Below are 24584 nucleotides of genomic sequence, written 5' to 3' on the forward strand. Positions count from 1 at the left end.
CTCTGCAGCTCTCCTGGAGCCCCTCCAGGCCCTGCCAGGGGCTCTGCAGCTCTCCTGGAGCCCCTCCAGGCCCTGCCAGGGGCTCTGAGCTCTCCCTGGATCCTTCTCCTCTCCAGGTGAGCACCCCCAGCTCTCCCAGCCCGGCTCCAGCCCTGCAGCAGCTCTGGGGGCTCCTCTGGGCTCTCTGCAGCAGCTCCAGGTCCTTGTGCTGCTGGAATCCCCAGGGCTGGGGCAGCTCTGCAGGTGGGCTCACCTGGGCATGGGGCAGCTCTGCAGGTGGGCTCACCTGGGCATGGGGCACTGCAGGTGAGCTCACCTGGGCATGGGGCAGCTCTGCAGGTGGGTTTGGAGCTGCAGACCCCAGGCCCTGTCCCAGCCCGGGCAGCAGCTCCCAGCTCTGTGCAGCTGCAGAGCAAGGCAGGAAATGAGAACAGGCTGTTTATCAACAGTGACTTCCTGCCCTCCCAGGGACCCTGGCCTCACCTCCTGCTGCTCTGCTGCCCCACTGAGCAGCCCCACACCTCCCCACAGCAGCTCTTCCATGGAATTCCCTCCTCCCACATCCATGTCTCCCCTCTGAGCTGCTCCAGTGGATTCAGTTAATCCAAGAATAAATTACCTCAGTGCTTTGCCATGACCCCCCACAACTGGAGGACGCCTAACCCCAAACTCCCGGCCAGGAGGATGGAAGTGGAGCAGATCAGCACCAGCAGTTAATTATAAAAAACAATGGTTTTGCTGGTTTAGCTGCCTCAACCACCTGTGAGCAGCAGTGCAGAGGTGAGAGAGTAGGAGAGGAGGCACAGGGGGACAGAGGGACAGACCTGCCCCAGAAAATCCAGCTGGGGTGACCTGGGGCTGCCCTGCAGGGAGCTGGGGAGATCCCCAGGACAAGCTTGCCTGGAGAGGCAGCTCTGGGAGGAGCAGCTGAGGGAGCTGGGGAGGGAACAGAGCCCCAGGAGGGGCTGGGTGAGCTGGGAAGGGGCTCAGCCTGGAGAAAAGGAGGCTCAGGGGGGACCTTGTGGCTCTGCACAGCTCCTGACAGGAGGGGACAGCCAGGGGGGGTCGGGCTGTGCTCCAGGGAACAGGGACAGGACACGGGGAAATGGGCTCAGGCTGGGCCAGGGCAGGCTCAGGGTGGGCAGCAGCAGGAATTTCTGCCTGGAAAGGGCGCTCAGGCCTTGGCAGGGGCTGCCCAGGGAGGGTTGGAGTGCCTGGAGGTGTCCAGATAATTCCTGGATGTGGCACTCAGAGCCCTGGGCACAGCTGGACTGGATGGGCTGGGAGGGATTTTCCAAGCTGCCCAACTCTGATCCTGTGACAGGCCCAGCCCCAGGCCCAGCGACTCTTGGGCTCACCCCAGAGCCAGTTCAGAGCTCAGGGAGGGAACCACCACACAGAGGGGACAGTTTTATGTCACCTTCCAAAAGCAGGACAAGGCACCTGAGAGCTTTTACCTTCCTTAGCACAGCTGTACAACCTTCCCTCCAAAGCCCCAGCACACAGCAAGAACCCCAGCCAGGATTTCTGCCCCAAAACTCAGCAAAACCCCGGGGAGACTGGAGCTGCAGTTTGACCAGAGTCCTCTGTCATTCCTGCTGGGCACACAGATGTGCCAAATTCGGGGTTTTGGCAGGTTTGCCCATCCTTTCCTCCCTGTGCCAGCCTGTGCCCTGGCTCTGGGCAGCGTGCAGCCTGCAGGGGTGAGAGGGCAGAATACCTGGTTTAGCCCTTAGGTGGATTCTGGAAGGGCTCAGAGGATGGACAGCAGTGCACAGAGGCTGCAAAAGAGCTGCTCCCACCTCTACCCTCCACTGGAGACCCTGCCACTGCTTTTTTAAAAGAAATTGTAAAATTTATACACAAAAACACATGCAGAGCGACACCAGAGTGCCTGCAAGCCATTAAATTATTTCTTAAACACCTCTAACTGCACTGCATCTCCTGAACACAGCAGCTCTTCTGATGCCTTTCAAGCTCTAAACACGAGGTCCACATGAATTTATTTATTAAAATATCTCTTGCAAGTCTCAGCCGCAGGTTTCTATTTACATTTGCTTCCCAGCCAGACTTTTCAAGTCTTGTTTGAACAGATCCCTCTTCCAGGAGGGTTCTCAGAACCCCAGCTCCTCCCTCTCTCTGTGAGGGGATTTATTCCGACCTGGGAAGGGCGAGTTTCAGCAGGGTCGCACTTGTGGCGTTTCCTCTCTCATTCCTGTCCCGCTTCCCAACTTCCCTTTTCTCCACCCTCCGTGCCCGGCGCGCACAGGGACTGCCAGCCAGGCGAGGGGACAGCACGGAACCCTGTCCCGCCGGGAAACCGGGAGGTAAAAATCGCCTTTTAGCATGTGCAGCTCTCCCTGAGCCGGGCCAACCCAGCAGCTCGCACCTGCCCGGCTCCAGCTGCACGGAATCACGGCCACAGCACCGCGAACAACGCAAATCCCCGGTGCCGCTCACCGGGCCGCGCCTGTGCCTTCCCCCCGCTCTCCAGAGCAAACCCAAGCGCCAATCCCTCCCCCACACCGCTTCCCGTGGAAATCCCTGCCGGGAAACACGGAGCAACCGGTCACAACACACCCACGGCCCCGCAGGGCCGGCTCGGAGGCCGAGGCCGCCCCGCCGCCAACCCCCGGGAGCGCCCGGCCCGCCCCGCGGCCTCCGACCCGCCCCGCCGCCCCCCCGCGCACCGTCCGGGCGGCCTCTGCCCAGGTCCTGCCCTTCTTCTTGCGGCCCTTCTCCCTCATGTCGGACGCGGCGGGGCTCGGGGAGGGCTGTGCGGCGGGGCGGGGGCGGCGGCCCCTAAAGGAGAGCGGCACCGAGCGCGGCGCCCTCAGCGCCCGCCGCCGCCGCCATGTTGGCTCGGGCTGCGCACGGGCCGCGGTCATGTGACCCCTCCCGCCCGCCGTCCCGCCCACAGCGCGGGGGGCGTGGTCTGTTTAGCCACGCCCACCTCCCCTCAGGCCGCGTTCCCGCCTCTCGGGGGGACACAAAGATGGCGGCGGCGCCTGAGGGGAGGAAAGATGGCGGCGGGGGCGCATTAGGTTTTGCTTTGGCGGCGGTGTGTCCCCGCTTTGTGACAGCTCTCAGCGCCGACAGCTCCGCTCTGCCGCCGCCACCGAGTGCCACCGGCAGCCTCCGCTCCCTCCTCGGCGCTCGGCGGCTGCTCTCGCGGCCGGCGCTGCCGCGGTGGCGGAGGGGGAAAGATGGCGGCGGCTCCCTCAGAGCCGCGGCCGCGCCCTCGCAGCGCGGTCTCCGCCGCCTCCGCGGTGTTATAAATGGAAATTTGTCCAGCCGAATTAAAGTGAAAAGATAAAATGTTTATTTTGCAGTCAAATTTTATCTAGCCAGCCACAAGGAAGGAACAGAGCCAAGCCCGGGGTCGGCCCTGGGTGTGCAACAAGGAGTCAGCCTCAGCAGAGGTTTGCACACCTCCACCCTGGCACAAGTGGATTTTATAAGGAAAATTCCGCCTGAAGCAAAGATTTCGGTAATCAGTCTTTACTTCCATTCAGAGTCCATATGTTAATAAGATTTCCTTTTTTTGGTGATGAGGAAGAACAGTTCTGTGTCCGGAGTTGGTGAATCCCTTGATGAAGTTTACGGGAACGCTGCACTCACATGGATCTCCCCAAGGATTTCCATTATATCTGTTATAAATGAATATTTGTCCAGACAAATTAAAATGAAAAGATAAAATATCTGTTTTGCAGTCAAATTCTATCTAGCCAGCCACAAGGAAAGAACAGTGCCAAGCCCGATTCCGCCTGAAGCAAAGATTTCAGTAATCGGTCTTTTCTTCTATTCAGAGTCCATATGTTAATAAAATTTCCTTTTTTTGGTGATGAGGAAGAACAATTCCATGTCCAGAGTTGGTGAATCCCTTGATGGAATTTACAGGAACGCTGCATTCACATGGATCTGCCCGAGGATTTCCATGATCTCCATCCCAGGTCATTCACAACCCCATGATCAGCACCTGGGCGATGATCAGTGTGAAAAACACCAATCACTTGATTTTTAAAATTTTAATAATAATAAAATGGTTATAAAAATAAAAATACAATTAGAGTAATAAAGTTTAGAGTTAGGACAATTACAAGACAACAAAAAGCAAAGAATTACAGACGTCCAGATGCTCTCAGACATTAAGTCGTGAAAAGCATCCCTTGTGAACAAAGGAATAACCTTAAAACAATACACTTGTTGCATATTCATATATTTTTCATGGTTATGCATACATTCTATTTAAAACAAGAAACTCTGTCCATTGTATGTCAACTGTTTCCTTTAATCTTCAAGTCTGAGCAAGGCCTGAAGAAATTAGCTTCTTCTGATAAGAAAACTATAAATTCTTTTTCTTTGGAACATTTAGGTGTTCTTTCAAGTGAGTATCTAAAAAAAAAGCTCCCCCCACATACATAATCTCTATTTTAACATTATTTTGGAACCTAAAACTATATATAACACACTACTTAAGAGAATGAATACAGCATAACTTTCTAACATTACACATACAATATATTCATTGTAATATTTGCAAAAAGCCAATCATAAAATATGCACTTTTCACATACAATTAGAGTAATAAATTTAGAGTTAGGACAATTAGAAGACAATAAAAAGCAAAGCTCATCAGTCCTGGCTCAGCCCCCTCTCCTGACCAGCCTGGAAATAATTCGGATATCAGGAGGAAATCATTCCCTGGCAGGGTGAGCTGCCCCTGCATCCCTGGCAGTGCCCAAGGCCAGGCTGACACTGGTACTGGGAGCACTGGGACAGTGGAAGTGTCCCTGTCACGGCAGGAGTGGCACTGGGTGAGCTCTGAGCTCCCTTCCAACAACCATTCCACGTTTCTGTGCCGTTCCACATCTCTGATACCCACCCTGGAGCCTCCATCCCGTTTATTCCCCCTGCACTGTCCCACCTTCCACCGAACCTGCTGAGCTGCAAGGATGGAACAGAGGCTGGACAGAGTTCACAGCAATAAATGGATTTTTGCTGAAGAGACACACCCTGGCAGCACCAGAGCAAAAGAGGGAAGAAAAAGAGGGTTTGTACAGTAAAAACGGTGACCCCGACTCAGGGAAGAAATGATGATGTCTGCTCCAGATCAGAAGGCTGAAGGATAACTTTATTGAAACTATACTATATTGCATTAATATACTGTTTAAAGAGATACTTTCCTATTCTACATACTTATTTCTTACTTACCTGTCGAACTACAAACTCGTAACTGTGCTGAGAGCCCAACACAGCTGGATCCATTGGTCACTGACCCCAAAAAACCTTCACCAGAACCTTACCCAGCTGCTGAGAGCCCAACACAGCTGGATCCATTGGTCACTGACCCCAGACAACTTCACCAGAATCCAACCCAGCTGCTGAGAGCCCAACACAGCTGGATCCATTGGTCACTGACCCTAAAAACCTTCACCAGAATCCAACCCAGCTGCTGAGAGCCCAACACAGCTGGATCCATTGGTCACTGACCCCAAACAACTTCCCCAGAATCCAGCCCAGCCATCACTGCAGGTGAACGATCTCCAACCACATTCCACATGGGCCAAACAAAGGAGCAGAGGTAAATATTGTTTTCTCTTCTTCTCCCTGTGCAATCCTGAGAGACAGAACTGTGTCTGTCTGTCCAGAGAATGTCAATACCACAGGTTTGGTCATGAGCATTTTTATAAGTTTTGTCCATTTTGTCTATTTGGAGGTAATTGTCCAACCAAAGCTCCAGCCCATGAAGTCCCATCCTTCTTTTTTCTCTTTTTTCTCTCTTCATTCCACGTTGTTTGTGCTTTTGGGGCTGAGATTTGGATCATTTGTCCTTGGTGCCCAGCTGGAGCAGGAATTGTTTTGTCTCTGCTCTGTGCAGAGAGATCACCATCCCTCATGAAGCCCAGACCCACAGACCAAAGCAGCACAGAATGTGAAAAAAATAAAAAGCTAAAACCCAATATATCAGTCAGATCCCTAACTGACTCTGCTGCTGTCATTTGGGAAAACATTCAGTGAGAAAAATGCAGTGGCAGAAGTGAAGAGCCACGGGGGAGGACAAGAGTGGAATTCTTGTTTCTGCAGCTGCAGTAGTACAGGGGGAAGCCCACAGGGTGTCATGAGAGCGTCAGGGAACAACAAAAAAACCCCAAATAATCCCCAAACCCTCCTGCACCAAAGGCTTCCCACACAGCTTCTCTCTTGGGAAGTGCACATGGAACATTCCTGGTGGCCGTGGCTCCCCTCGTGCTGTGAAAACCACTCAGGAGTGAAAACATTTGGCCCTTTAGGAATTCTTTGTAACCAATAAATCCCAGAGCACTTTGCAAAGATGATAATAAACTTCAGCACTGCTTTAGCAACAGGAATCATGGAATATCCTGAGCTGGAAGGGACCCACAGGGATCATCCAGTGCAGCCCCTGCCCCTGCCCAGACCCCCCAAATCCCACCCTGGGCACCCCTGGCAGCGCTGGCCAAACCCTCCTGGCCCCCTCCCCTTTTCCAGATCTGCTTTTCCAGTTCCCCCTTTTCCATCTTCCCCCTTTTCATCTCCCCTTTCCTATTTCTCCCTTTCCCATCTCCCCTTTCCCATCCCTCCTTTCCCATTTTTCCCATCTCCCTTTCCCATCTCTCTTTTCCATCTCCCCTTTCCCATCTCCCTTTTCCATTTCTCCCTTTCCCATCTCCCCTTTCCCATCTCTCTTTCCCATCTCCCTTTCCCATCTCTCCCATCTCTCCTTTCCCATCTCCCCTTTCCCATCTCCCTTTCCCATCTCCCTTTCCCATCTCTCCCATCTCCTTTCCCATCTCCCTTTCCCATCTCTCCCTTTCCCATCTCTCCCTTTCCCATCTCCCTTTCCCATCTCCCCTTTCCCATCTCTCCCTTTCCCATCTCTCCCTTTCCCATCTCTCCTTTCCCATCTCTCCTTTCCCATCTCCCTTTCCCATCTCTCCCTTTCCCATCTCTCCCTTTCCCATCTCTCCCTTTCCCATCTCTCCTTTCCCATCTCTCCTTTCCCATCTCCCTTTCCCATTTCTCCCTTTTCCATCTCTCCCTTTTCCATTTCTCCCTTTCCCATCTGTCCCATCTCTCCCACCTCTCCCATCTCCCTTTCCCGTCCCCACCCCGCCGTGTCCGTGGGATGCCCCCGGGCTGTTCCTGGTCCCTTCCCGGTGTCCGTGTCGGTGATCTGGAGCTCCCGGCCCGGTGGAACCGAATCCCGGAGGAAATCCCGGGGGAAGGAAGCCTCACTCCCCCTCCGGGCCAAGGAGGCTGCGGAGGCGCGGGCAGTGCTGCTCATTCCTTTATTCATTCCTTTATCCATTAATTCCTTTATTCATCCCTTTATCCATTCCTTTATCCATTCCTTTATTGTGTTACCGCCCAGCGAGGAGCGTCCATCCCGCCAGGAACGGCCTCTCCAGACACTATGTATAATATATATATATTTATAATATGTCCTGTATATTCCTATGTATAGAGTGACAAGGATGGGCCACCAGACAGTCAACTTTTGATTTCTAAATAAATCACCAGAGCAACAGGCACGAAAATTTGGTCCTAATCGAGGCCCTCGCCTTGTCCATGAACCCGGAACGGACCCGCACCCCCCTCCCCGCGGAAAAACGGCCAAACCTGAACCCCAAAAGAACAGTTCAACAACAACAAAAGGAAGCCCCGGCCCAGCCCCTGGTCCCCGGGGACACATGGACACCGAACGCCACCGGGCGAGGGAGGCTCCAGAGCAACCCTGGGGTGCTGGAAGGGTCCCAGCTCATCCTGGGCTGCTTCCAGGGGATCCCAGTGTGAGCACAGCCACTCCTCCTGGGCACAGCCACCCTTCCCCGGGCACAGCACCCTCAGCTCCTGAGTTCTTTCCCCACCCTGGGTGACAAGGGAGGCCAGAGAAGGTCACTGGTTCATCACTTTGGGGCTACAGGAGCTGCTGATCCACGGAAGGGGAACTGGGAAAACAGCAAAGGGAGGAAATTCTATTCCTGCAGGTCCCCCAAGCTTCTCCTCATTGAGTCTGTGCTTCCTGACCCCGACTCCCAGATGCTTTCCAGGAAATGAAATAACGAACCAGCTCTCCCAGCCACTGTGTTCCACAGAATCAGGGAATCACAGGCTGGAAGGGATTGAAAGCCCATCCAGGGCCACCCCTGCCCTGGGCAGGGACATTTCCACTGTCCCAGGCTGCTCCAAGCCCCGTCCAGCTGGGATGGTTCCACAGGCCCGGGATGGTTCCACAGGCCCGGGATGGCTCTGGGGGATGCCCTGGGGCACCCTGTGGCCAGAGCTGACCCCACAGCATGGAAGGGACCCTGCTGTCACTCCTGCAACACCGTCCCCTGCTCCCTCCTGCCAGGCTGAGCACAGCCCGGACCTGGCTGCAGCCTGCCAAGGTGCCCCTGGCAGGGTGAGAAGGGGACAGAGGTTCTGGAGGGACAGAGGGTGTTGTGGGGCACAGATGGCACAGGAAGGGTGGGGCAGAGGGCACTGATGGAGAGCTCGAGGCAGGGCAATGTGAGAAGATCCCTGTGGCAGTGCAGGGATGGGAAGGGCCCAGCACAGCCACGTGTGGATGGGACACGGCTGCTGAGGGCCCTGCCCGGCTCTGAGCTCGGCACAGCTCCTGGTTCCCTCTGGATGAATCCATTCCAGGCCCGTGCCTTGCTCCCTCACCCCTGTCCTGAGGGGAGCAGCCTGCCCAGAGCAGTGCTGGAGTCTCCTTCCCCGGGGAGATTCCAAACCCACCTGGACACATCCCTGAGAAACCCAGGGACTGGATGAGCTCCAGGGTCCCTTCCAGCCTCATCCACCCTGTGAAGGAATTCTCCTCGCTGCCAGAGGACATTCCCCACTCTCTGAGCTGCCCTCCCTGTCTGCTGAGCCAGGAGAGGCAGGGCTGGCTCCCTCAGCACAAGGATCTCCTGAAGGACAGGGATGTCCCCAGCCCCACCAGCCCAGGGACAGCAGAGCTGCTGGTGGCACCGCCAGGACGGGTTTTCAGCAGCTTTGCAGAACACCAAGTGCTTCCACAGCTGCTGGGGCAGGGCTCGACCCCACAGTCCTGGGCCTCCCCCTCTTACCCATCACCACCCCACATCACTCCTCCACAACCCACCAGAATTCTGTCCCAGCCAGGAGGTGACAGAGGTGACCTCCGTGTGCCACGTCCAGGGGACAGCGATGCCACCGCTGCCCCGGGTGTCACCTCCTTGTCCCACATCTCCGTGGCAGATGGAGCCTGTGCCAGCCCGGTACCAGGGCGGTGTCCCCATACCCAGCCTGGTGCCATGGCGGTGTCCCCATGCCCAGACCGGTGCCAGGGCGGTGTCCCCATACCCAGACCGGTGTCCCCATACCCAGCCCGGTGCCAGGGCAGTGTCCCCGTACCCAGACCGGTACCAGGGCGGTGTCCCCGTGCCCAGCCTGGTGCCAGGGCGGTGTCCCTGTGCCCAGACCGGTGCCAGGGGTGGTGTCCCCGTGCCCAGCCCGGTGCCAGGGTGGTGTCCCCGTACCCATACCAGTGCCAGGGCAGTGTCCCCATACCCAGCCCGGTGCCAGGGCAGTGTGGGGAGGGCTGGGAGCTGGGCAAACCTGGGCGGGTCAGCACGGTGCCCACTGCCAGCCTGGATGTCCATCAGTCCGAGCACGAGTCCCGCCTCCGCGCGTCACCCGCTCCATAAATAAATAGGTTAAATAAATAAAGTGACCGATCCGGATCAGGGGACGGAGGGAGGGGGAGGGAGGGAGGGAGGGAGGGAGGGGCAGCCGCCCTGGCCCGGGGCCGTTCCGTGGTTCCGTGTCCGGCACAAACACACACAAAGGAGCTGAGGACAGGGATGGGCGCTGGGCCGGGCCCCCCTCGGCCCTCGGGGGCTCAGTCCGGGTCGAGGTGCCCGTGCAGGTCACTGCTGGCCTGGCAGAGGGGTGGCACACGGGGAGCTGGAGGCCAGGGACACGTGGGTGCTGGAGGATGGCAGCGACCGCGGCGTCTGGCACCTGGGGACACAGAGACACTCTGGGGCTGCTGCCCTGCCCTGCCCTGCCTTCCCCCCTGCCCAAATCCAGCTCTGTCCCTGCTCCTTTGCTGTGCACCCCCCTTGCTGGGTGGGAGGGTACCTTGGGTCTGGGATGTAGGAATATCATGGAATCATGGAATGGTTTGGGTTGGGGAGAGCTTACAGTTCATCCTGTTCCACCCCTGCCATGGCAGGGACACCTCCCACTGTCCCAGGCTGCTTCAAGCCCTGTCCAACCTGGCCTTGGGCACTGCCAGGGATCCAGGGTGGGCACCCTGTGCCAGGGCCTGCCCACCCTGCCAGGGAACAATTCCCAATTCCCAATATCCCATCCAGCCCTGCCCTCTGGCACTGGGAACCATCCCCTGGGTCCTGCCAGGGAACAATTCCCAATTCCCAATCTCCCACCCAGCCCTGCCCTCTGGCACTGGGAGCCATTCCCTGTGTCCTGTCCCTCTGTCCCTTGTCCCCAGTCCCTCTGCAACTCTCCTGGATCCCCTCCAGGCCCTGCCAGGGGCTCTGAGCTCTGCCTGGATCCTTCTCCTCTCCAGGTGAGCCCCCCCAGCTCTCCCAGCCCGGCTCCAGCCCTGCAGCAGCTCCGGGGGCTCCTCTGGGCTCTCTGCAGCAGCTCCAGGTCCCTCCTGCTCAGAGCTGCTCCCCAGCACAGCCTCAGCAGCATTTCCACCCCCGAGCTCAGCCCCGACGGGACGGGACCTTCCCAGCTCTGCCTGCCCCGGGCCCCCCGTCCCCCCCTGTCCCCCCCAGGCCGTGTCCCCGCGCCACTGTCACTCACCAGGAGCGGGACTTGCGCAGGCGGGAGGCCGCCGGCCGCTCCAGGAGACTGTCCAGGTGCATCAGCCTCTCCAGGTGCAGCACCCTTGGGTCCTGCTCCGCCGGGTCCCTGCTGCGCTCCAACTCAAAGATGGCCGGGGGGGACAGGTCCAGCTCCAGGAACATGATGTTCTCAGCCTGCCCAGGGCACAGGGACGGCCAGCACGGAGTCAGCGTGGGGAGAACACGGCTGCAGCTCTGGTGAGCCGCGCTGCCGGGGCAGTGGGAGCCTCTCCTGGCTGCCCTGGCGCTGTGCTGTGGGCTCAAGGCCCTGCTCTGGCTCTCCCAGCGCTGAGCAGCTCTGTCCTCTCCAATGGCAGGAGAGCCAGGAGCTGGGAGGATAAAGCTGGGAGCTTGAATTGGTGTAGCCCAGATCCTCGTGAGCTTGTTCACTCCATCTTCTCTCCCAGTGTTATCCATCCCTCCACCCATCCAGTCACCATCTGCCTTCATCCATCCACCTCTAGCTCTCCAATCAGCTCCATCCATACACCCACCCATCCAGACATTCACAGACATCCACACATCCATCCACATCCATCTATGGGTCCATCCATAGACATCCATCTACATATCCATCCATCCATCCCTCCATCCATCCATCCATCCATCCATCCATCTATCCATCCACCCATCCAGATATGCACAGACATCCACACATCCATCCACATCCACCCACAGGTCCATCCATAGACATCCATGCACATATCCATCCATCCTTCCCTCCATGGATCCATCCATCCATGGATCCATCCATGGATCCATCCATCCATCCATCCACACATTCACAGACATCCACACATCCATCCACATCCACCCATGGGTCCATCCATAGACATCCATCTACATATCCATCCATCCACCCATCCCTCCATGGATCCATCCATCCATCCATCCATCCATCCATCCATCCATCCATCCATCCATCCATCCACACATTCACAGACATCCACACATCCATCCACATCCATCCATGGATCCATCCATAGACATCCATCCACATATCTATCCATGTCCATCCATGGATCCATCCATGGGTCTCCATCCACGGATCCCTCCATGGATTTCTATCCACGGATCTCCATCCACATATCCATCCATGTCCGTCCATCCGTCCATCATCCATCCATCCACATCCATCCATCATCCATCCATCCATCCATCCATCCATCCATCCATCCATCATCCATCCATCATCCATCCATCCATCCATCATCCATCCATCATCCATCCATCCATCCATCCATCCATCCATCCTCCATCCATCATCCATCCATCATCCATCCATCCATCCATCCATCCATCCATCCATCATCCATCCATCATCCATCCATCCATCCATCCATCATCCATCCATCCATCCATCCATCCATCCATCCATCCATCCATCCATCCACATCCATACATCCATCCCTCCATCCACCCATCATCCATCCATCCATCCATCATCCATCCACCCATCATCCATCCATCCATCCATCCATCATCCATCCATCCATCCATCCATCCATCCATCCATCCATCCATCCATCATCCATCCATCCTCCATCCATCCATCCATCCATCATCCATCCATCATCCATCCATCATCCATCATCCATCATCCCTCATCCATCCACCCACCCACCGCATTTCCCGCACACCGTCCCAGCGCTGTCCCTCAGCGGTGTCCCCACGTACCCGGAATCGTGGGTGGGATCTCCTGGCCATGGCCACCCGGGCGTACTGGCTGATGGGCCTCTTGTAGCCCACGGCCGAGGTCGGGCGCCGCTTCATCTGGGAGCTGTTCCTGGGCACAGGGAGCGGGGACGTGAGCCCGCAGCGCCGCGCCAGCGAGGGAAGGGTGACCCTGCCGCGGGGCTGGCCTTGGGGACAGTCCCACCCTTGGGCACCTGCAGGAGTCCCCCAGCCCTGGGGCCACCAGTGAGCACTGGCAGGGACAGGGATTGTACCCTGGGGACAAGGACAGGGACGGGGACACGGACGTACCCTCCGCTGGGAACCAGCGGCTGGAATTTCCACTGGTCCTCATCGCCGTCGAAGTACAGGCGGTTCATGATCTTGTTCTTCTCCTCGGGAGGGATGAAGTTCTCGATGATCAAGTACCTGAGGGAGCAGGAGAGATGGGGAAGGAGCAGGAGAGGATGGGGTTCATGTGACAGCAGACAGAAAACAGGCGGGAAAGGGAGAGGAAAGGCAGGAAGAGAAGGAGACATGGCAGGGAGAGGAAACATCCGGAGGATGAAAATGTGATGGAAGGGGAGAGGTGGAAGCAGTAGATGCAGCCACGGAGAGGGGAGAGGCAGGAGAGGACAGGCACCAGAGAGGAGCCCGGGAGCTGTGGGGCTCCAGGCAGGACCAGGGCCCTTCCCTCCTCTCCTCCCTAAAAATCAAGGGAAGCTCAACAATGCCAAGAGGGAATCTTTGCTCCTGTGTTTTTTGGGCAAGTCGAGCAGCTGTCAAAAACTGTTTTGAGGCAACGAGTTGCATCAGTGAGCTGTGGCTTGTCAGAGGAGAGAAGGGGCAAAGCTGGAGATGGAATTCTGTTTGTAGTGAAACTGTTTTACTCTGCAAAGACGCTGGAAGAGAGGAGTGTTTGAAGTGAGAACAAACCCCCGGGGGCTGTGGGAGGCTCCCGGAGGGAAAACTCTGCCAGGCAGCCAGGAGCTCCAGGGAGAGGGGTCACCCTGAGTCCCCAGAGCTGCTGTCCCTCTGAGGACAGAGCAGGTCACCAGGTGCCCTCGGGGGTCACTTACCCCCGGCCACCCACCAGGTTCAGCCTCAGCCAGGGTTTCTGCTGGAACATTTTATGGTTTTTCCCCTTTCTCAGCAACTCTTGGATGCCCTCTGTGCTGCTCACCCAGTACACAGCTCCAGTGCCCACGGCTTGTGCCACCGCCTTGCTCTGAGCCCCCCAACCCTGCTCTGAGTCCCCCAACCCTGCTCTGAGCTCCCCAACCCTGCTCTGTGCCCTGCTCTGAGCCCCCCAACCCTGTTCTGAGCCCCCCAACCCTGCTCTGAGCACTCTAACCTTGCTCTGAGCACACCAACCCTGCTCTGAACCCCTCAACCCTGCTCTGAGCCCCCCAACTCTGCTCTGAGCCCCCCAGCAATGCTCTGAGTTCCCCAACCTTGCCTGAGCCGTGCTCTGAGCTCCCCAACGCTGCTCTGAGCTCCCCAACCCTGCTCTGAGCCTCCCAGCAATGCTCTGAGCCCCCCAACCCTGCTCTGAGCCCCCCAACCCTGCTCTGAGCCCTGCTCTGAGCCCCCCAACCCTGCTCTGAGCCCCCAACCCTGCCCTGTGCCCTGCTCTGAACCCCCCAACCCTGCTCTGAGCCGTGCTCTGAGCCCCCCAACCCTGCTCTGAGCCCTGCTCTGAGCCCCCCAACCCTGCTCTGAGCCCCTAAGCCCTGCTCTGAACTCCCCAACCCTGCCCTGTGCCCTGCTCTGAGCCCCCCAACCCTGCTCTGAGCTCCCCAACCCTGCTCTGAGCACCCTAACCTTGCTCTGAGCCCCCCAACCTTGCTCTGTGCCCTGCTCTGAGCCCCCCAACTCTGTTCTGAGCCCCCCAACCCTGCTCTGAGCCCCTCAGCAATGCTCTGAGTCCCCCAACCTTGCCTGAGCCATGCTCTGAGCCCCCCAACCATGCCCTGTGCCCTGCTCTGAGCCCCCCAACCCTGCTCTGCACACCCAGTTCTTCAGGGCCACCAGGCCAGGGGACCCCCAAGCCCCCCACAACACCTACTTGAGCTTCAGCTCCCGCGTCTGCTCGTTCTGGGCCTCCTCCAGGTCCTGGCGGACTCGGATGTACTCGTCGTGCTGGTCCTGGATCTCGGCCTTCACAGCCTGGAGCTTGGCGTAGAGCTGGGGGGGAGCAGCACCTCAGCCCTGCCCCGGGGCTGGGCAGCCCTGGGAGGGACCTGCTCGTCCCTGTCCCTGCCCCTGCCGTGCTCTCACCTTCTTCAGCTTCTTGGTTTTGATCTCCACCTCCTGCTGCAGGGACGTGTAGGTCTCGCGCAGCTCCATGGTCTCCTCGTCCCTCAGCAGCATCTCCTGCTGCATCTCGCGTTCCCGGCGTTTCTGGGGGGCAGGGACACGGTTGGGAGCGGGACGGGCACGGGGAGTGGGCCCAGGACACCCCTGGCACCCCCTGGCACCCCCTGGCACCCCCTGGCACCTGCTCAGCGATCTCCTGCCGCCTCAGCTCCAGCATCTTCTGCTGCTCGTTGGTGTGGTCCACGATGGTCCTGCCCCCGATCAGCAGCTTGCTCTCCATGGCCTGCAGGGGACAGAGGGTCAGGGCAGGGGGGCAGGGCAGGGATCCCCAGCCCCATCCACGGGCTTTGCCTCATGCCAGCCTCACTGGGTGGTGAGCACCACCCCTGATCCCTGTGGTCACCGCCATTCCTGATCCCTGTCCTCATCCCTGATCCCTGTGGTCACCCCCATTCCTGATCCCTGTCCCCACCCCTGATCGCTGTGGTCACCCCTATCCCTGACCCCTGTCCTCATCCCTGCCCCTTGTCCCCACCCCTGATCCCTGTCCCCACCCCTATCCCTGATCCCTGTCCTCATCCCTGCCCCTTGTCCCCACTCCTAATCCCTGTCCCCATCCCTGGTGGTCACCCCCATCCCTGATCCCTGTCCCCATCCTTGATCCCTGTCCCCACCCCTGATCCCTGTCCCCACCCCTGATCCCTGTCCCCATCCCTGCCCCTTGTCCCCATCCCTGCCCCCTGTCCCCAGCCCTGCTCTCAGGGAGGTGGGAGTGTTCAGTGCCCCTCTCCTCAGAGCCCTGCTGACAGGGAGGAGGCTGTGCACGATTAGATTGGATATTGGGAACAATTCCCTCCTGGAAAGGGCTGTCCTGCCCTGGCAGGGAACAATTCCCACTGGAAAGGGCTGTCCTGCCCTGGCAGGGAACAATTCCCACTGGAAAGGGCTGTCCTGCCCTGGCACAGAACTGGGAACAATTCCCACTGGAAAGGGCTGTCCTGCCCTGGCAGGGAACAATTCCCACCTGGAAAGGGCTGTCCTGCCCTGGCACAGGGGGGACTCCCCATCCCTGGAGGGGTTCCAAGGCCCTGTGGATGTGGCACTTGGGGACAGGGGACACGGTGGCCTGGGCAGTGCTGGCAGGGTGGGCTGGGTGATCCTTGAAGGGCTGCTCTGAGCACAAACACACAGAGAAATACAGAAACACACAGAGAAATGCACAAACACACAGAGAAATGCACAAACACACACAAAAATACACAAACACACAGAGAAATACACACACACAGAGAAATGCACAAGCACAAACACACACAGAAATGCACACAAACACACACAGAAATACACACAGAAATACACACAAACACACACAGAAATGCACAAACACACATAAACACACAAATACACACACAGAAATGCACAAACACACATAAACACACAAATACACACACAGAAATGCACAAACACACACAGAAATGCACACACACAGAAATGCACAAACACACAGAAATGCACAAACACACACAGAAATACACAAACACACACAGAAATGCACAAACACACAGAGAAATACACACAGAAATACACACAAACACACAGAAATGCACACAAATACACAGAAATACACACACACAAGGGCTGTGCACAGAGCAGTGGGGCTGTGCACACAGAATGCACAAACACACACAGAAACATACACAAACACACACATAAACACACAAATACACACACACAGAAGCTGTGCACACAGAAATGCAAAACACACACACAAAGGGAGCACATCCTGTTCACACCAACATGGGTACACATGGGAGCACCAGGTGTCTGTGCACACTGTGTGTGTGTGTGCATGTGCACACACTTTGTGTATGTGCATAACATGTGTGTGTATGTATGTGCACGCACTCTGGGTGTGTATGTTCATAACGTGTGTGTATGTGCACACTGTGTAAATACGTGCTGTGTGTATGTCTCTGTGTATGTGTGTGTATACACACCGTGTGTGTGTGTCTGCACACCGTGTGTATACATGCACTCTGTGTGTATGTGTGTGTATGCACACGATGTGTGTGTGCACACGGGGTGTATACGTGCTGTCTGCGTGTTTATGTGTATGTATGCACACCCTGTGCGTATACATTGTGTGTGTATGTCCACGTTGTGTGTGTGTGTGTGCACACCCTGTGTGTATACATGCACTCTGTCTGTGTGTATGTGTGTGTATGCACACCATGTGTTTGCACACCGTCTGTGTGTGTGTGTGCACGCTGTGTGTACATATGCACTGTCTGTATGTCTGTGTGTGTATGCACACCCTGTGTGTGTGCAGTGTGTACATGTGCACTCTGTGTATGTGTGTGTATGCACACCCTGTGTGTACATGTGCACTGTCTGTATGTCTGTGTGTCTGTGTGTGTAAGCACACCGTGTGTGTGTGCACACTGTATGTGTATACGTGCACTGTCTGTACGTCTGTGTGTGTGTATGCACACCGTGTGTATGTGCACACTGTGTGTATACATGCTGTGTGTATGTGTGTATAAGCACACCATGTGTATGCACACTGTGTGTGTCTGTGCACAGTGTGTCTGTGCACACTGTGTGTGTGTATGTGTGTGTGTGTGTGAGCACACTGTCTGTATGTCTGTGTGTCTGTGCACACTGTGTGTGTGTGTGCACTGTGTGTGTGTACATGCACACTGTCTGTATGTCTGTCTGTGCACACTGTGTGTGTGTGTGTGTGCGCACTGTGTGTGTGTCTGTGCACACTGTGTGTGTGTCTGTGCACACTGTGTGTATGTGTGTCTGTGCACACTGTGTGTGTGTGTGTGTGCACACTGTCTGTGTGTCTGTGCACACTGTGTCTGTGTGTCTGTGCACACTGTGTGTGTGTGTCTGTGCACACTGTGTGTGTGTGTGTCTGTGCACACTGTGTGTGTGTGTGTGTCTGTGCACACTGTGTGTCTGTGCACACTGTCTGTATGTCTGTGTGTCTGTGCACACTGTCTGTATGTCTGTGTGTCTGTGCACACTGTGTGTCTGTGTGTGTGTGTGTGCACTGTGTGTGTGTGTACATGCACACTGTATGTCTGTGTGTCTGTGCACACTGTGTGTGTGTCTGTGCACACTGTGTGTGTGTGTGTGCATGCACACTGTGTGTGTACATGCACACTGTCTGTATGTCTGTGTGTGTGCACACTGTCTGTGTGTCTGTGTGTGTGTCTGTGTGTGTGTGCACACTGTGTGTGTGCCTGTGTGTGTGTGTCTGTGCACACTGTGTGTGTGTCTGTGCACACTGTGTGTGTGTGTGCACTGTCTGTGTGTGTGTGTGTCTGTGTGTGTGTGCGTGTACACTGTGTGTGTGTGTACAGGCACACTGTGAGTGTACATGCACACTGTATGTCTGTGTGTCTGTGCACACTGTGTGTCTGTGCATACTGTCTGTGTGTCTGTGCACACTCTCTGCGTGTCTGTGCACACTGTGTGTGTGTGTGTCTGTGCACACTGTGTGTGTGTCTGTGCACACTGTGTGTGTGTGTGTGTGTCTGTGCACACTGTGTGTGTGTGTGTGCATACTGTGTGTGTGTGTGTGTCTGTGCACACTGTCTGTGTGTCTGTGCACACTGTGTGTCTCTGTGTGCCTGTGTGTCTGTGCACACTCTGTGTGTGTGTGTGTGTCTCTGTGTGTGTGTGTGTGTGTGTGTGTGTGTGTGTTGCACACCATGTCCGTGCACTCCTGCCCTGCTCCCGTGCCCGGGTGTCCGTGGGTGACGAGCAGGGGGACACCCTGTGCCCCCCACAGCTGCAGGGACAGACCCAGATGTCCCCAGGACACCCCACACAAAAATCCATCTCCCAACCACAGGGACAGCTCTGCCACCAGCTCTGAAGTGTCCCCTGTGCCACCAGCACCCAGGGACACCCCACAGCTCTGCCACCAGCACCCAGGGGCACCCCACAGCTGTGCCAGCAGCACCCAGGGGCGCCCCACAGCTGTGCCAGCAGCACCCAGGGGCACCCCATAGCTCTGCCACCAGCACCCAGGGGCACCCCACAGCGGTGCCAGCAGCACCCAGCACCCAGGGGCACCCCACAGCTGTGCCAGCAGCACCCAGGGACACCCCACAGCTGTGCCAGCAGCCCCAGGGGACACCCCACAGCCGTGCCACCAGCACCCAGCACCCAGGGGCACCCCACAGCGGTGCCACCAACACCCAGGGGCACCCCACAGCTGTGCCAGCAGCACCCAGGGGACACCCCACAGCTGTGCCAGCAGCCCCAGGGGCACCCCACAGCTGTGCCAGCAGCCCCAGGGGCACCCCACAGCTGTGCCAGCAGCACCCAGGGGACACCCCACAGCTCTGTCAGCACCCAGGGGCACCCCACAGCTGTGCCACCAGCACCCAGGGGCACCCCATAGCTGTGCCAGCAGCACCCAGGGGCACCCCACAGCGGTGCCAGCAGCACCCAGGGGCACCCCACAGCGGTGCCACCAGCACCCAGGGGCACCCCACAGCTCTGTCAGCACCCAGGGGCACCCCACAGCTGTGCCACCAGCACCCAGGGGCACCCCACAGCTCTGTCAGCAGCACCCAGGGGCACCACACAGCTCTGCCACCAGCACCCAGGGGCACCCCACAGCTGTGCCAGCAGCCCCAGGGGCACCCCACAGCTGTGCCAGCAGCACCCAGAGACACCCCACAGCTGTGCCAGCAGCCCCCAGCACCCAGGGATACCCCACAGCTGTGCCACCAGCACCCAGGGGCACCCCACAGCTGTGCCAGCAGCCCCCAGGGGCACCCCACAGCTCTGTCAGCACCCAGGGACACCCCACAGCTGTGCCAGCAGCACCCAGGGGCACCCCACAGCTGTGCCACCAGCACCCAGGGGCACCCCACAGCTCTGTCAGCACCCAGGGGCATCCCCCAGCTGTGCCACCAGCATCCAGGGGCACCCCACAGCTGTGCCAGCAGCACCCAGGGGCATCCCACAGCGGTGTCAGCAGCCCCAGGGGCACCCCACAGCTGTGCCAGCAGCACCCAGAGACACCCCACAGCTGTGCCAGCAGCCCCCAGCACCCAGGGATACCCCACAGCTGTGCCCCCAGCACCCAGGGGCACCCCACAGCTGTGCCAGCAGCACCCAGGGGCACCCCACAGCTGTGCCAGCAGCCCCCAGGGGCACCCCACAGCTCTGTCAGCACCCAGGGACACCCCACAGCTGTGCCAGCAGCACCCAGGGGCACCCCACAGCTGTGCCCCCAGCACCCAGGGGCACCCCACAGCTGTGCCACCAGCACCCAGGGGCACATCTGGGCACCCAGGAGCACATCTGGGGCAGGCTGACCCCACCTCTCTGAGCTCAATGCCCCACACATCCCAGCTGGGTGGCAGAGGCAGAGCCCACACCCACCAGTGTGACACCAAGACGGGGTACAGCGTGTCACCCGTGGGTGTGGGAGGCACCTGGTGTCCCCCTGTCACCTCAGCCGTGTTTGCCATGGTCACTACGGAGCAGCAGCTCCTTGCCAGCCCCACTGTGTGCCAAAGCTGCCCACGAGCACCGTGAGGCCACCCAGTGTCCCTGCGGTGTCCCACGGGCAGTGCCCGCTGGGGCGGGTGGCACAGCAGGCTGTGCCCCTCTGGCACAGGGGGTTTGTGCTCGCTGAGGTGACACCTCTCTGCTGTCACTGTTCTGTACCCCCACAGCCAGAGGGTCCCTGTGTGCGGAGCAGCACTGAAGGCCACCAAAAGGGACACGGTGTCACCTCGCCTCCGGCCCTGCCTTGTTACTCAGCAGTTCCAGGACACACAGTGGCCCTGAGCCAGCCCTGCTGAGCCAGGCAGGGAGACTGTGCTGGGCAGCCTGTGCCCCACAGCCTGCGCCCCACAGCCTGCACCCCACCCCACAGCCTGCACCCCACAGCCACGGGGGGATGGCTGCAGAGACCCCGTGCCAGGCGTCCTGCTCTGCCAGGACACTTGTCACGGGACAGCCACCACGGGACAGCCGCTGTGCCAGCCAGCAGCCCACGGCTCTGCCCCAGTGGCACGTCCCAGTGGGATCCCACGGGCTCTGTGCAGGCATCCAGACACGGCCACGCGTCCCTGGGCACAATCACACATCCCTGGGCACAATCACACATCCCTGGGCACGATCACACATCCCTGGGCACGGCCACGTGTCCCTGGAGCTGCAACAAACATCACCCTGGCCATGGAAGAGGGTCCAGACCCCTGCCCAGCCCTGGCACCCTGGGCATGACCTCCCCACAGAGGGATCCCCCCTGCCTGGGCTCCAGCCCAGTCCCCACATCTGGGCCAGCGTGGTGGCAGAGGGGCTGTGCCAGTGGGGCTGTGCCAGAGGGGCCATGCTGGGTGTGATGCCAAGGGTCAGGGTGCTGGGACTCCCTCCCCACTGCTGGCACTGTGGTCCCAGCCCCATGGCCACCATGGGCAGAGGGCAGGACCCCACAGCTCAGTGGGGTCAGGAGCAGGGCTGGGGCAGGGGGAGGTGAGCTGGGGCTGCCATGGCCCCTCTCACCCTGAGCATCCCTGAGCCAGCAGTGGAGCCCCCATCCACCCTGCTCTGGCTTGGGGTGCCAGGAAGGATTTGGGGTGGGGAGGAGCTGCACAGAACTAGGGGCAGGTGGGGGCAGGGGCACTGTGTCTGCAGCCCCAGCCCGGGGCTCACTCCCGAGGCCACCAGGGAGGAATCTGCAGCATCACTCTCATCACTCCCCCTTCCCACACAAGCTGCTTTGTTGTGCCGAAAGGGACAAGAGCTGAGCACGCCGTGCCACCAGTGACCCTCCCACCCCTGCAGGTCTCCACGCAGGCCCGAGGGCCACCCCAGCCCCACGCCAGAGGCTGGGGCTGCCCTTGGGGACCCTGCCTGGACACCTCGCTGGGGAGGTGCCCTTGCTGGGCACGGCGGCGGGCACCTCCCCCCGGCTCCCTGCTTGGGATCCATTCCCACTCCACACCAGGGCCGGGGGCACAGCAGGTACCCCGACCCCGTCTGTCACCACGGGTGGCAACACGAACCTTGTACTTGATGGCCAGCAGCTCCGTGGCCTCCTGCTCCTTCCGCAGGTCCTCTATCATCTTCTCCTTCTCCTGGAGCAGCTTCTGCTTCTCCTCGCTGACCAGGCTGTGGTCATCCTGGATAGCGGCTTTCTCCTCTTCCAGCCTCTCCTTCTGCTCCTTCAAGTAATTCTCCATGGTCTTCTCCAGGCCATCCTCATTCTCGTCCTCCCCTTCATTGTCCACGGTGCCCTCTCCATCCACTGCTTTCTTCCTCCGGCTGCTCCTCCTCCTCTTCTTGCCCAGCATCCCGCGTTTCTCCAGCTGGGCCTTCAGCCGCACGATCTCCTCCTGGAACTCCCGCAGCAAGGTGTCCTTGGGGTCCTCGTTCACCCGGGGCTTGTTCTTGATGTTCTTGGCCCTATTGGCGAACCTGAGGGTGGAGAGGCTCTCGTCGTAGCTGTGGGAGGCCGGGCCCAAGGTGGCCACCATGATTGTCTTGGCGTTGCCCCCGAGGGAGTCCTGCAGCAGGCGGGTGAGCTTGGAGTCCCGGTAGGGGATGTGCGTGCTCCGGCCGTCCACCAGCGCCGAGATGACGTTGCCCAGGGCCGAGAGGGAGAGGTTGATCTTGGAGGCTTCCTTGGGCCGCTCTCCGTGGGCGCCCATTTTGTTCTGGCGCTCGCTGCCGGCCAGGTCCACGAGGTTGAGCTTGCCCACGCGGATGTGCTCCTCGCCGTCCGGCCCCGTCTCGCTGCACTCGATGGTGATCAGGAAGATGGCGTGGGAGCGCGAGCTGTGCTCGTTCATGTTGGTGCTGCCCACGGAGCGCGTCTGGCTGCCCAGGTTCATCACGTGCTCGATCTCCTTGACGTTCTTGGTCACGAAGGAGGAGAGGTCCTTGATGTACACCCCGGTCTCGGGGTTCTCCTTCAGCTCCAGCTTCTTGCTCTGGTCCTTGGCGAGGAGGTCCCTGATCTCCTCCTGGTAGATCTCCAGGTACGAGGCCCTCACCAGGTACTGCTGGTTCTGCGAGCGGGAGATGTGGGTGAAGATGTGCTCGAAGGCGCTGGGGATGATGCCGCGCTTCTCGGGCTCCGCCCAGGCGCCCTGCATGGTGTAGGTCTTGCCGGTGCCGGTCTGCCCGTAGGCGAAGACGGTGCCGTTGAAGCCCTGCAGCACCGAGTCGATGAGCGGCCGCACCGTCTCATCGTAGAGGTCGGCCTGCTTGGAGCTGGCGTCGTACACGGCGTCGAAGGTGAAGGTCTTGGGCAGCTCCCCGGGGGCGGCGCGGGGGTTGCGGATGCTCACCTGGCCCAGCTTCACGTCCAGCTCCAGGACGCGCTCGTATCCCGCCGCCTCCTCCCGCCGGCTCATGGGCCGGCACCGGGCCACCACCCGGAGCGCCTCGCAGCCGCTGCGGGGCTTACCGGCCATGGCGGCGGGCGGGCGGGGCCGGCGGCGCAGCGGGGCTGGGGGGCTCAGCCGCGCCGCCCCCGCGGCATCCCCGGGGCTGAGCCCGGGGCCGGGGCCGGGGCGGAGCCGGGGCGGGGGGCGCGGGCGGCCGGGGCGCGGCGGGGCGGCCCCGCCGGGCGCTCGCTCATGGCAGCGCGGCCGCTGCGCCCCGCCCGGTGCGGGGATGGGGCGGGCGGGGCGGGGCGCGGCCGCGCCGCGATTGGTGCGCGCCCCCCGAGCGCCCGCGCCCCCCGAGCGCGCTCCCGCGGCCGCGCCCCCCGAGCGCGCTCCCGCAACCGGCACCCACCCCACGGGCACGCCGGGAGATGTAGTGCGGCCTTTGTGCCGCGGCCGGGCTCGGGATGCGGGGATCGGGCTGTGGAACGGAGGGTGCAGCGCTGGGATGCTGCAGTGGAACGCAGAAGCGGCGTGTGGGAGCGGGATGCGGCGGTGGAATGCGGGATTAGGATGGAGGATGGAGGATACGGGTCTGCCGGGCAGGGCTGGGACGCAGGATTAGGATACAGGATATGGAATGCAGGATTGAGATATGGGATCGCAAATGCAGGAATGGCACAGGACTGGGATATGGGATGAAGGATACAGGACTGGCATGTAGGACAAAGGATTGGAATGTAGGACTGGGGTGTGGGATCGGGATGTGGGATCTGGATGCAGCATTGGAATGCAGGATTAGGACATTAGGACATAAAATGAAGCATATGGGTCTGCCGAGCAGGGCTGGGACACAGGATTAGGATACAGGATATGGAATGCAGGATTGGGATATGGGATCGCAAATGCAGGATGCAGGACTGAGATACAGGACTGGGACATACGACAAAGGATTGGAATGTAGGACTGGGATGCTGGACTGGAATGCAGAACCGGGATGTGGGATCGGGATGTGGGATGAAGGATGCGACACTGGAATGCGGGATTAGGATGGAGGATGGAGGATACGGGTCTGCCGGGCAGGGCTGGGATGCAGGGTTAGGATACAGAATGCAGGATTGGGATATGGGATCGCAAATGCAGGAATGGCACAGGACTGGGATATGGGATCACAAATGCAGGAATGGCACAGGACTGAGATATGGGATGAAGGATACAGGACTGGGACGTACGACAAAGGATTGGAATGCAGGACTGGGATGCTGGACTGGAATGCAGGACCGGGATGTGGGATCGGGATGCGGCGTTGGAATGCGGGATTAGGATGGAGGATGGAGGATGGAGGATACGG

At 59.1% G+C, this 24584-nt stretch overlaps 2 protein-coding genes across 2 annotated transcripts in view; both read right to left on the minus strand.

Moving 5' to 3' along the window:
- ASXL2 (ASXL transcriptional regulator 2) overlaps nt 1–2910 on the minus strand; it is a 63621-nt gene extending 60711 nt beyond the window's left edge. The window contains exon 1 of the mRNA XM_072926211.1: nt 2691–2910. Coding sequence (XP_072782312.1) covers nt 2691–2888 — 198 coding nt within the window. The 5' untranslated portion in view covers nt 2889–2910. The remainder of the gene's footprint in view (nt 1–2690) is intronic.
- Nucleotides 2911–9498: 6588 nt separating this feature from the next.
- Nucleotides 9499–23510, minus strand: KIF3C (kinesin family member 3C). Its single transcript, XM_041714913.2, has 8 exons — nt 21908–23510; nt 15043–15144; nt 14823–14945; nt 14611–14729; nt 12855–12971; nt 12546–12654; nt 10828–11003; nt 9499–10014 (listed from the first exon to the last, which is right to left on the minus strand). The coding sequence occupies exons 1-8, from the start codon at nt 23318–23320 to the stop codon at nt 9921–9923; spliced, it is 2253 nt and encodes a 750-aa protein (XP_041570847.2). The 5' UTR covers nt 23321–23510; the 3' UTR covers nt 9499–9920.
- Between the last annotated feature and the right edge of the window lie 1074 nt (nt 23511–24584).

The sequence above is a fragment of the Taeniopygia guttata genome, chromosome 3 (assembly GCF_048771995.1).
Source record: "Taeniopygia guttata chromosome 3, bTaeGut7.mat, whole genome shotgun sequence".
In the NCBI taxonomy this organism is placed as follows: Eukaryota; Metazoa; Chordata; class Aves; order Passeriformes; family Estrildidae; genus Taeniopygia; species Taeniopygia guttata.

Coding starts and splice junctions, on each gene's coding strand:
- KIF3C (XM_041714913.2), bottom strand. CDS start 23,320: ATGGCCGGTAAGCCCCGCAGCGGCTGCGAGGCGCTCCGGGTGGTGGCC. Junction 14,946..15,042: donor GGCAGGAGATCGCTGAGCAG/GTGCCAGGGGGT, acceptor CCTGCCCCCCAG/AAACGCCGGGAACGCGAGAT. Junction 12,655..12,854: donor CCGCTGGTTCCCAGCGGAGG/GTACGTCCGTGT, acceptor CCCTGTGCCCAG/GAACAGCTCCCAGATGAAGC.